At 29.3% G+C, this 13436-nt stretch overlaps 2 protein-coding genes and 1 pseudogene across 2 annotated transcripts; 1 reads left to right on the forward strand and 2 right to left on the reverse strand.

The window, feature by feature from the left end:
* Positions 1-739: 739 nt before the first annotated feature.
* LOC145187899 (bis(5'-adenosyl)-triphosphatase enpp4-like) lies at positions 740-10031 on the reverse strand. Its single transcript, XM_090073230.1, has 5 exons — positions 9605-10031; positions 3924-4453; positions 3589-3809; positions 1561-1847; positions 740-1202 (listed from the first exon to the last, which is right to left on the reverse strand). Exons 2-5 carry the CDS (start codon positions 4318-4320, stop codon positions 773-775), a joined length of 1335 nt encoding a protein of 444 aa, XP_089929356.1. The 5' UTR covers positions 4321-4453; positions 9605-10031; the 3' UTR covers positions 740-772.
* LOC149893561 (uncharacterized) lies at positions 5993-11083 on the reverse strand (annotated as a pseudogene).
* LOC145187980 (protein odr-4 homolog) lies at positions 10119-13174 on the forward strand. Its single transcript, XM_090073225.1, has 2 exons — positions 10119-10324; positions 11264-13174. The coding sequence occupies exon 2, from the start codon at positions 11475-11477 to the stop codon at positions 12861-12863; it is 1389 nt and encodes a 462-aa protein (XP_089929351.1). The 5' UTR covers positions 10119-10324; positions 11264-11474; the 3' UTR covers positions 12864-13174.
* Positions 13175-13436: the final 262 nt, after the last annotated feature.

The following is a 13436-nucleotide window of genomic DNA, read 5'->3' on the forward strand; positions in this document are numbered from 1 at the left end:
GGAAAAGAGATTATGATACGACGAAAATTAAAGGAAAAAAGTAATAAAACAAAAAAAATAATATTAAAAATGTAAGTATAAAAATAATTTAAAAAAGGAAAAAACCTCCCATTACATTTAGTAAATGTAAGTTCAGACGGGAGCTTGTTTAAAGATTGCAGCTTTTTACTTTTATCAAACGTCTTGAAAATTTTGTATCAACAAAATGAAAATTAACATCATGATACTCTGAACACTGCATGATGTTGATATGAAAGTTTCTTCTTCGTTCTCATGATATAAAAGCCATTTTAATGTGACAAAACGTTGAAAGAATCTCTGTAAATCTTGTGGGTGGAAAGTTATTTTTTAAATCATACCATTCAGATACCCATCAGTAAAAATCATAAGATGCGATCAAAAAAAAGTTATAGTTGTAAAATATGATTTAGTTTTACTTTAAACTTATCTTGGTAAAAACTTTGAGGCACCCAGCACCCAATGGATGGTTCTTGCATCCAAATTAATAATTAATGTTAACTACTGCATTCCATGCTTTAAAAATGAGCACAACGTGAATATAGTAAGTTGGAATGTCTTCGCGGCCTCACTTTCTAAGGAACCAGTTAATGTAATAGCAGGAACTACTAATAGTAACGTAAATAGCGTGATGGCAAAATTTTAAATGCTAAACACTCCTTATATGGATAATAAACTAATCAATAAAGTATTATTTAATATGACGTCATTAAACCTCCGATTTCTTTTCTCTCTCTTTTTTTTTTTTTTTGTATCAATCAAAATTTTGACAACTTTTGATTATTTCAAAATACCTTAAAATAAAAGCAGAGAGGGCTATTGTATATACATTAGGATTTTTAATCGTAGCACCTGAAGTGCTTTGCAATACTTCGGCAAACACTGATAAAGTTCCGTTATTTGATTTCGGCTCAATGCCGAGCAAGTGCGCTGAAAGTGGTACAATGTTTACACTCTCAAACGCCTTTAAAATTTTTCCCTTCTTAAAAGCAGGACCAAGTGCGAAGAAAATGGTGCTCATCTCGGTATATTCGTTATCGTATCCATGTCTTCCTTTACAGCAACCAGGAAAACTTCTCTCTTCTAAAATCCAACCTCTTTCTGCTAGAACTAATATTGGAGGAATATTTTTATCTTTTCGGTAATGGAGACGTTCTGGAAAATTCTGCGTTGGCAAATCATTCCTAAATGAAATGGGGCAAATTGTAAAAGAGCTGGAATTTATAACTAAAATAATTAATTAAAACTATTACGTAATAATGTACATAATAAATCCCCTATCAATGTTTACAAGAGGGTTCGCAAATGTTAATTTGGTTACTTAGAAACGCTTTTTAAATTTTTTTTACAAAAGTATTTGTATTTTTAAGGATATTTCTTTATGAGAGATCACTTTTATCAAATTTTTTTTTTGAGAATTTTGTTACCTTTGATTTACAATTAGTTTTATATTTGCCGCAGTTTATATTCTGGATGTTAACCGTTATTTTAGCCGTTACAACACCATTACATTATACACTATTAACTTATAATTTGAAATACCTGTAAACTCTATAATAGCCACTTTCATTTAACACAGTCAAGTTTCGAACTAAGTCGTCTATTGTATATCCATTTATCGGACGAATAAAGCAAGATCCACCAGACCAATTTACTTGATATGAATCATTCCTCAAATAGTCTTCGATATATCTTGCTTTTGCACTGTCGTTGAAGTTAATAAAGCCGTGATCGGCTGTTAAAACCAAGTTTACTTCTGGCATATCTTTCAGTTTATCTAACGTCGGTCCAACCAAGTCTTTGTCAATTTTTTCAACTGCAGATTTATACTAAATAAAAAGCGCACGTTTTTCACAATCATTTTTATATACAAAAAAATATTTATAAAAACATAAAATATTTATACAAACTACAACTCAAAATGATCTACAATAAGAATTTTAAAAAAAATTTTCGTTGTGTATCAATTTTCTTAGCAAAAAAATTTAGTAACACTTGATTTTATCACGTTATATATTTATATATTGATTTCTATGCTCTCTTCTTCAAAAAAATTCTCCTTTCGCTTTGATAACCGATTTACATAAACGTGGTATTTTTTCCATTAACTTTTCAAGGATTTTAATTTCACTATGTAAAACTTACAGCATTTTCTAAAGATCAGATTTTGATTTTGGGTTCCTTACACAAATGTTTAGAACAAGATGAACCCGTAATAATTCAAAATCCAGCGATTGAGAGTATCATTTGATCAAACAGCTCTAAATCATGACAGATTCACCCCTTTTGACCAATGGAATAATACACTCTTTAAATACTCGTATTCCCCTGCGTCGACAAAAACTCTTCTCATCGACCAAATGTTTAAAACTGCGATTCGTCACTCCAAATGAAACTTTTATATTTGTTAATAATTATCCAATAGTTGTGTTTTGTAGACCAAATCAGTATTAATACTTTGTTCTGTAGTCGAAACTAATTTTTGATTGTAAATCGCCCATTTATTCTACTATCTTGTATGCGCGATTTAATTGGCGCATTACTCAAGACCTTATTTTGTCTTGCGATGCGTTCTGTTGTCAGTTCTCCCAGTCAAACTTCGATCTTAAATGAACTAATCATTATACTATCTTCTCGCTTTGTGGCTAAGGGTCTGCGTATCGTTTCATTTCCATATCGTTATCATTCCGGTATGATATCGGAAAAAAAAATCATCTAAATGACGAGAGTTCCGGTATATACCCTGATTTAAACTAACTACAATACCGGTTAAAATTTTTATGACGATATTATGTCGTAATTATTCCGATGACCCTTTTTTTTTTCCGATACCATACCGGTATGATAATGATATGGGAATGAAACGATTGGCAAACCCTTATTTTTGGCCAGGCGTGGTACTACTACTACTACTACTACTCCTACTCCTACTCCTACTCCTACTCCTACTCCTACTCCTACTCCTACTACTACTACTACTACTACTACTACTACTACTACTACTACTACTACTACTACTACTACTATTATTATTATTATTTTTATCATCATCATCATTATTATTATTATTATTATTATTATTATTATTATTATTATTATTATTATTATTATTATTATTATTATTATTATTATTATTATTATTATTATTATTATTATTATTATTATTATTATTATTATTATTATTATTATTATTATTATTATTATTATTATTATTATTATTATTATTATTATTATTATTATTATTATTATTATTATTATTATTATTATTATTATTATTATTATTATTATTATTATTATTATTATTATTATTATTATTATTATTATTATTATTATTATTATTATTATTATTATTATTATTATTATTATTATTATTATTATTATCATCATTATTATTATTATTACTATAATTATAACTATTAATATTAAAAATTTATTTCATCATTAGAGAAATAAATTTTTAATATTAATAGTTATAATTATAGTAATAATAATAATTATAAGTAAGGAGAGTACATTACCGATTATTAGTTTTCAATTCTTATTTCAACTACTAATTAACTATTATCTCACCTCAACTGAGTTTTTTCCTAATGTATGACCAATCCAATCAGGCTGAGCTATATAGACAATAGCAAAGTTAGCGGAATTATTTTTTAGAAGTTGTAAAGCCTCGACTAACCACAAACGAACTACATCGAAACTGCTGTTGTAAGACGTCACAGGAATGTTGTGATAATTTGGTTTCTCTTTTAATGCGTAATAACCTGGGAGCAAATACACAGCGCTGGAACCTGCGAAAAAAAAAACTATAAAAATTCGAATTATAAAAATTCTCCGTAAATTAGCATTCAATTTAGGTAATCCTTTGAAATAAAAACAAATAAACGCAACGATTTGAAAACCACCTCCGAGCTTTTGATTTGTTAACCAGAGTGGTTCTTGCTTGAAAAATCGTCCGTTTGTTTCATAACTTTTAGGATCATCAGAATATTTAAAAAGCATTTTAGATTCAATATCATAAAAAGAGTTGCTGATTATTCCGTGAGATTCTGGGTAGAGGCCTGTCGATAGTGTTGTCATAGAAGGCCACGTGTCAGGAGGGTACGGAGGAATCATGCGCTCAGCTTTTACACCATTCTTTGCTATTTCGTCAAAATTTGAAGTTAAATCAGTCAACGTCTGAAAGTCATGAACTAATCCATCAAAAATAATCATCAATAATTTGTTTCCTTTGAAAGTTTCTTGAGAAATTGATCCGTTAAGATAGAATAACGAAGAAAGAAAATAATACAAAAAATTCATTTTTAACTTCACATCAAACCACCAGCAAGTTCTTAAAAACAATCCAACAAAATGTTTTTTTAAGAAACGCTTGTCACCATTAGCGGTCTTATTTATTGTAAATCTCAAGTGTTGAATTGAATCAGTAAACGTGCTAGTCAAAAAAAAAAAAAAAAAAAAAAAAAAAAAAACACTTTGCGATAACCCAATAACTAGGGTTAGGACTATTGTAATTGAAATTGTAAAAATTAAATACAATTACACATTACAATACAATAATATTGTATTGTAATATTACAGAAACAATAAAAAAAATTTATTTTGGTATTGTATTGCTGTGATGAAAAACAATTACAATAAGTATTGTATTGTTTTTTTTCTAACAATACAACAAAATTCGAGAACTATTGTATTGTATTGCTGTGATGAAAAACAATTACAATAAGTATTGTATTGTTTTTTTTCTAACAATACAACAAAATTCGAGAACTATTGTATTGTATTGTTTTAATGAAATAAAATTACAATAATTATTGTATTGTTTTGATGAAAACAATTACAATAACTATTGTAGTGTATTACTTTACATTATAGCAGAAAAGCTGACGTATTTTAACGTATTTATATTCATCTCTGACGAACTTACTATTATTTTTGCTATTTTTTTTATTTACGGATTTGCAACATATTGGAAATTTTATTTTTTACATATTTAGATTTCGCATCGCCTATCTTGTTATGTATTTCTATGCTCTAAATGGCCGCAAAATATTGCCTGTCTGATGATAGCCTTACTATTATGAAAAATAACTTTCATAAATTATTTTATTCAGCCCTTTTTATTTTTTCCTCTTGATTTTAATACTGCAAAGGAACTTAAAATATATACGAAAATTAACTTTAGTAACACAAACAGTTAAACATAATATTCTTCTTAAATATAAATGTTAATGTCTTGAAATGTTGAAGAACCAACATAAAAAAATTAATGATGACGAAACGAAGAGCCAAAAGGAGATTTTTCTTGATGCGTTTGAGGCCTGAAAATAAAACAAAATGTTAACCGTACTATTTTTAATCTTTTCTTTTTTTAATCTATTCTTCATATTTCTTTTTTTTAATCTATTCTTCATATTTATTATTTTTCCAAGTATCTCATACTTTTTCTTATAAAGATTTTAGTTGCTAAAAGTTATACTGGAATGAGTTGTGTTTATAAGATTTTGGTATAAGAATAAGACTATTAGATGTTTAAATATTTCCAACGAATAAATACCTGCACCGTAAAGTTGCCTTTGTTTGAATTCAGGGTGATGTGTAATCATCATTATCATCAAAACTCTGACTTGAACCACTGGAGACCTGATTAAGTTGATCTTCATCATCTTCTAATTCAATCTCTTCAAATTGGCTATGAGATGCATTGCGCTTAACTGAAGTTGAGGTTCTGCTCGAGGAGGCAGCAGACACGGAACTGTTCATGATCAGACTTAGATGGACCTTCAAGTTGACCTGAATAACATTATTTCAGCATTTTTACTCTTCTTGATACTTTGTATCAAAATATGATATTTCCTAACAGTTTTAGTCAGTTACATTAAAAGTTAGCATTTTGACAGTTTTATAATTTATTTATTTATTTTTAATTAAATGTTTTTAATTTAAATTTTTCATATAAAAGTAAAATCAAAAATCAAGTTGAAAGAATTAAAAAAGATAAATTTGTTACAGCAACCAACAAACCCTCTAACAAACTGCATTTACCTGATTAAAGTTGTAAATCCCACTGAATTATGACTTTGCTGCTGTTTTGATGTATATACACCAGACGAGCCACATTAGTTGGGTCCAAACGACTTCGTAGTAGAGTTACAATATTTTGTGCCTCTGAGAAAACTTGTTTTGATGCTGCAGAAGATGCTAGGACGGAGAGCACAGCACGAGCAGCTGTAGACAAAAGTGGAAATCAAAATTCATTTTGTTTCCACCAGCAAAGGACATCAGTATCTTTTGGCACTTTGACTTTTGAAAAAGCTTCCCACTCCATTAAAATAAGAGGTTTCTCTTCAGCTCTAACCATTGGTCTGTTGCTTTTTCTTCATCTCTGCAGGCTTCATAAAGGGGATCGTTTTTACGGGAAAACTCCTAAAAAACCTCTGGGCGTGTTGCAGAGGTCCATTCTTCGTAGGAAGAATGTTCATTGATAATTTCTCGTTTGACCTTTTCGAATAATGCCAGGGAGAATCGACGTAGAACCACACCACGGTAACGTGAATCTAAAAAGTTGGCTTCAGCAAAAGCTTTCTCATCGCAGCCATGATTCTTAAACTTTTCTTCATCTTAGACAAAACAGCTGCACAGTAGTTCTTCACATCTTCTGTGTTTTCTGTCATGCTGTCAGAGAAGATTTTGTGCAAGTTGAACACTACGGGAATGACTTCATGAATTGATGGCTTGTCTTCAACAGACAAGGTGTTGATTGCGCCTTTAAGCCTTTTCATCAAGGGCAAAACTTTCTGCCAGAATTCAAAAATGGATTCATCAGGAATTTCTCTCCACCAGGTATTCTGCTTGACAGGGAATTCATTTTTCTTTCCTTTTCTTTGTATGTACAAAAGAATAGGCTTCGCATCTAAAATTGACTTCAAGCAAAAAAGATACTATTCCAGCGTGTCTTGACTAAGCTTTGAATTTTATGGAGTGGTCCTTTAAACAAATTTTTTTGTTTCAAGTGCGCTGCAGTGGCCTCCATTTGACCTGCAATCATAAAACTAACCTTTTTACTGCATTTGATTAAGAACCTTTCAAAAATTAAAATTTTCTTTTGACTTAGGCAACTCAGAAAGTTTAACTTGTCACGCTTTTATATTGACACGCTTTAAAATTGTCTGGACACGGACTGTGTCAATTCTTCCGCGGAAGAATTATTTATTACGTAATAAAAAACCATGACTATAAAACAATAAAAAACCTAATTTGTACTAGTCGACTGGAAAGAATTAGGCAGTCTAAAATTAAAGTTAAAATACAATTTTAGACTTATCAAAGTTTAAAATTTTAGTTAATTAAACGTTTATTGTGTAAATACTAAGTAGATAGCAATTTAACATAAAAAATTTTTTGAATCGGGTAAAATCGGTTGTACCCGAGAATGAACCACAAATTATTTTAGAAGATTTTAGTTAATAATATATTATATAAATTACAACTAATATAATTAATGAAATTCTATATAAGTTTTGGTATACTCTTTTTACAATACAAGACTTTACTTATAGTTTTATTAGAAATTTCCCGAATTTTAAATTGCTAATTCAGGATAATTTCGTAGCAATAAGGTTTTTAGTTTCCGCTCATTGTGGTATTTTATTGGTATTATTACGTAAGGCATACGTTCGCAAATGTTCTTTTGATAATTAATCCGTACCAAATAAAAAGAGTGTATTTTTTAATTTATTTTGTTTGCAGACAAAAAGCCGCAGAAATTTAATTTTTGATCTTTTTGACTACGTTGGTAATGCTATGGTGGTTCTCAGTTCTTCAGGAAAAGCTAGTAGCTAAAACAGTTGAACAACATCCAGCAATTGTTAATTATGTTTGTACATTAATGTCATGTTCTGGAAGGTGTATTGAAAATTGCGATTGCAGGTGTTGGAGCTATGTTGGCTGGAAAGACGTTTCCACACAGTATTAGAGTATTACGTATGATCGTGGAAGAACTAATTTCACTTTTGTTCTCTAAAGACATAAGTGATTTTGATTCTTTAAATATTCATCCGAAAAAAAACAGCAAGTAATAGTAGAGCATCAAAACATTGCATCGACTGTTTAATAAAGCCAGTTTTCATTGTGTTATCCCAGTAGGCACGGGACCTAAAGAAGATGTCTTTTGAACGTTGAAAAGACGTCCAAATCGTTCAAAAGAATTTAAAAGGTGTCTTTTTTACGTTCTGTATCCACTGGAAATATTTATACGCGCCGAACGCGAAAGTAACTGGACTTTGCATTTGTGGGCAATTTGACGAGCATTCTGTAGTTTATTGGGCCGGGTGAATAAAAATGAGCAATTGCTTTTACTCAGTAGTTGGTCAGCTTTACGTGAATAAAAACTTCAACAACTTTTCTTAAGTTTTTATTCACGTAAAATTGAGCAATTACTGAGTAAAAGCAATTGCTCATTTTTATTCACCCGGCCAATTATTGTAAAATATTCTGTAATTTTTAAACTTAAAGAAAACTATTCACTTCATTTTTATTATCTATTTTACCTATATCAGGACGTATTTTATGTTGAATCGCTGTCTTAGGTCTGCCGAACCCCTTTGATTTGCAGAAAAATGATGATTTCCTTTTTTTTGATCCCGTTAACTTTGATTTTCAATATTTAAATTTGCCCAATGTACCATTCTGGCACCCCTTCCCCCTCCCATTATGTTTCAGTAAAATAGAATCAATCATTAAATATTAGTTGTACCCTATTTCCAGGTTACAAGGGCATATATTCGGCAACTAGACTATTAAAACATTTATTAAGTTTTGACAATAAAATGATTTTTTTTTATTACAATAACAATATATTGTTATTGTATGACAAAGACGAATTACAATATAATATTTATTGTTATTGTAGTGGGTCATTACAACACATTTTTTTTTCAGATATTGTTATTGTTTTATAAAGATGAATTGCAATACAATATTTATTGTTATTGTATTACAGAATTACAATAGTTATAAATCACAAGTATTGTTATTGTTTCTAAATTAAGTTAATACAATAACAATAACTATTGTTACTGTTATTGTTTTAATTACAATTACAATAGTCCTAACCCTACCAATAACAAACTCTAAATTAATTATTTTTCCACTTCGTTTATTGTTAATCGACAATCTTAAACAATTTTTTTAATTAATCCTAACATGGTTTCTACATGATTGAATATTAAAAATATTAGTAGTTATCAAATGCATGTTTTAAAAATCACCCAAAGAACATTAAAAAGGAAAGTTACAAACTTGTTTTAATTTGTCGAAATTTTTATTTTAATCTGTTATAATTTTTATTTTAATCTGTTATAATTTTTTTTGTAACTTGTTATAAATTTTCTTGTAATTTTGTCACAATTTGTTTATTAATTTTTTATTTTCTATACTAATCTGACAAATTTACTAAATCAAAAATCAAGCATCAATAAAACAGTGTAAAAAACGTATACATAACGGTTCCTACCCACAGGGTAAATAAAGTCCTGAAAAACCGAATTGACTTTTTGAAACTTTAGTAATCTGTTAAAACTTTTACCCTAAGCTATTGAGCTCGTCATACCATGAAACGGCAATAATTGAAATCCATGATGGCTGTTTAAAGAGTTAAAACCAAAACCAACTAATCGTTTATTAAGGCTATCTTTAAAAATTATGAGAGTTGCAAACTGAAGTTTTGCATACTTGGTTTTAAAGTTTTTCAAAATCTGAGTTGTATAGTTACATGGTTTAATTAATTTTAAGTGCTGGTTGACTTTATGCAATGCAAAGCAAAACCAAAGAACTATCAAGTTATTTGTTAGCAACAAACATAACGAGTTTTAAAAAATAAGCAATCTTCTAACGAAAAGATTTTGATGCCATGCGAACATTTCAGAATGTAAGTTAGATTTTTATCATAATTTTTTATATCCATTGAAAAGCATATCTTATAGCTGCTTTAAGTTAACTGTGAAGCGAGCTTTAAGATGTAAGTGAATTTCGCGTTCTTGTTTGCAAAAAATTGCGTAACTTATGACGCAAATAAAAAAAATTGAGGATGATTTTGTTTCACATAATTGTGGTGGTGGGGGTGGTGGAGGAGGCAATAGGTTCTTTTTACAACCAGAGTTGTTCATAAACTGGGCGTTTAATTGTGCATGGGCGTCAAAACTGGAGAAGCCGATATGGCACTGCCCTCAATCTCCACTAATTTTGCCCGACTGAATTAATTTGAAACCTGCAAACGGGCAAGAGAATATTATTTTGTAACTAGAAGGTCAGTGTTGTGTTAATCTTTACAGAATGTGAGTAAAAGTTTTTTCTCAACGTTTCTAATTACGTATCTCATCGCTACTTATCACTACGTGTGAACCGAGTTTTAAGCGTTATGGTGGTTAGCAGGTGTAGCAATAATTTCCATAGGTGTTGCAATAGTTCGCAAATAAAAATGACGTAAATAAAATACTCTGCGCAGTTTCGTTATTATCTAATTTATCGACTGTTTATAATTTGCAAAACTACCAAAAGGAAGGGGGGGGGGTGTATAAATAACATAAAGTTACATTTTATTATTATCATTATTTTTTTTGCGGTTTGATTTCTTCTTCTTTATGAGATCGAAACTAATTAGATCGAAGATGTTTATTTTTTAACCGCCTTTTGTTTATTTCTTTGTTGTTGTTGCTGATAATTGCCATTAGACATGTTTAAAATTGGTTTCGACGACCTTGTTGCAGAATGGATTTTTTTTCTCATTACACCGCAAGTTTTGAATTTATATCTGCCTTTTTTTTTATGGACTTGTATATCGCAGCTAATGATGGTCACTTTCATAAAGCTTTAACTCCTACGAAACTATTCTATTCCTAGGTGTCTTTCTTTTTTTTATTACACTCACCACAACTCACTGTAATTTTGATGCTCCACCTTATTCTACCAGTTTTCACATTGCAAAACTACGTGTTTTGTTAATATGAGATTCACTCAACATTTCCTTGAAAAGAAAAACCGAAAACTCCTTCGTTTTTCCAGACATGCCCGATTTTTCGCCGCGCTATAAACTTAAAATTCAATTTACTATCTTTCCTCACCTAAACAAAAAAAAGTTTTTAGAATAATATGTACAAATTCTGTATATTTTTTTATTTTTTTTTAAGAATGGGATTATTATCTATGATATGTTAATTTATATTTACATATTTTTAATTGTATATAGGCATTTACTAAAGAGAAATAAAAAAAAAACAGCTGAAAAAATTAAGAAATAAGACAAATTTTACGGCATGAAAAACTGTGTCGTCTTCAATTTCACGCTCGGTGTACAGTATGATAATTGGCCAATTGTTTGCATGGCTTAATTTGTAAATCTATGAGGTATAGTGATTTCTATTTATTTCATCAAGTTGAGAACGTTATAATTTAAAATAATGGTTCAGCTATTAATTTTTGAAGAATCACTTAATAGCTGCATAAACGATTTAATAAAAGCAAAAACTTCTCAAGTTGGTTTAATAATTGGTCAATTTTCAGCTGATTTTAAAGATTTTGCTATTCATTTTGCGAAATGTCCCAATCCAGTTGATGATGAAGCTGAAGAAGAGCATTTAAGTTCTGATGCTGAAGATACGAAATGTAATGAAAAGATCAACAACAAAAAAATTGATACTCATAAGATTAACAACTCTGAGATTCTTGATGTGAAATGGGTTGTAGAGCATGCACGTCAAGTTAATCGAATGTTGACTGGAGGCTTAATGATAATTGGAGTTTATTACCTTTGTGCTCCTGACATTTTTATAAAAAACCAGACATTGCTTAGACAATGCTTATTTTCTGTTCGTAGAAAAAGTGAAAATAGCAAGTGGATAAGAAAAAGCATACCTCATAATGAAAGATATTTTGTTCATATATGCTCTGTTACTGGAAAATTGACATGCCGCACAATGGACATAAATGATGAACAAGCTTCTTTCAAACCAGCAACATTTCGTTTTCAGTCATTTTTATCAAAATGGCATACATTTAGTTGTTTTGTTGACCTTAACATATGCTCATATGTACCTGTTAAAGAAAGTTTAAAAACAGAAATGAAAATGGCGTATGCCTGTCATGAGGAAATTGAAAGTATATGGAATTCTTATGCATCACTTAATTTTAAGATTTTAAAAGATGATCAACCAATTGCCAACAGTTCAAAAAGTGCAAGTAAAATAGCAAATAAAAATGATGTTGAAATAACATTTTTTAAAAAACATGCATCTTCTAAAAATGTACTTTGCTCCACTGAACAAGTAAACACAGAAATAAAATTTGTTGGCTCAATATTTGCTAAGGCTTTTCTTCATCAAAAAGCTACTTATGGTGAAGCAGTTAAGGCATTAAAAGTTGATATTATTCGAAGTCTCCAATCTCGTATTGAGTTACTTTGTGAAGAAGCACAGATTAATAATTTGTGTCAAGTTAATGAGTGGAGCTTAATGTCACCAATAAGAGTTTTTGTAAAAGCTAATACAGTATATTATTGTGATTACGCATTTAAAGATGAAACTAAAAATGAAACTATTGCTCGGTTTGCAGATTTACTTGGATTGAATCCATCTGAAGACGATTTGATATATATGGAAAAGTATCCAGATATTTCAGATGTTTCAATGATTCTTCGTGGTGAAAAACCAGCTGATCTTCACTCTGAAATTGGATCAGAAAGAAGTAGCATATGTATAGAGGAGCCAAGTAATATGAAGCTTATTGTATCATGCATTGTTGCTTTAATAGCTGTTTTATTATCAATCATAATTTTCTTGTTAAAACAATGAAGGCAGCACCTTTTTAATTGATATGCTTGCTCAAAAAAAAAAAAAAAAAAAAAAAAAAAAAAAAAAGAGGCAAATATGCAAAGATAACTAAGGTTACTGTTTTCCAATAATAAATTAAACAGTGATGGAACTGAAAGACAAATGTTGCTTTTTTTTTTTTTTTTTTTGTTGAATAGTTTTATTATTAAATTGTTTGCCCCTCAAACAATATGTATGAAATTATATTTTATTAATTAGGCTCAAAAATTTTGTGGGTTAATTTATTTAACAACTGTATTGTTTTATTTAAAATATATTTTTAAAAATGTCAACAACTGAGTTCTTGATGGTTGTTTTATGTAAGAATATGTAAAGAATATAAATTGCATGGAATTATTTTTAAAAAGTTAAACCAGAGAAAAGTGTTTCTAGATTTTTATTGTCATCAATATTTTCATTATATTACCAAAAAGGTTTATGATAATTTCTATAATTCTTTTCTTTGTTCTTGCTTTTTTAAAATAGTCATGTTACACATACATATGTTCAGAAATAGTAGTTCAACTAAATGAACCTTTTTTTTTTTATCAGAAG

The sequence above is a fragment of the Hydra viridissima genome, unplaced genomic scaffold (genome assembly GCF_058129835.1).
Source record: "Hydra viridissima isolate aposymbiotic clone 2 unplaced genomic scaffold, HvirCarnegie_v1 scaffold_1, whole genome shotgun sequence".
Taxonomy (NCBI): domain Eukaryota; kingdom Metazoa; phylum Cnidaria; class Hydrozoa; order Anthoathecata; family Hydridae; genus Hydra; species Hydra viridissima.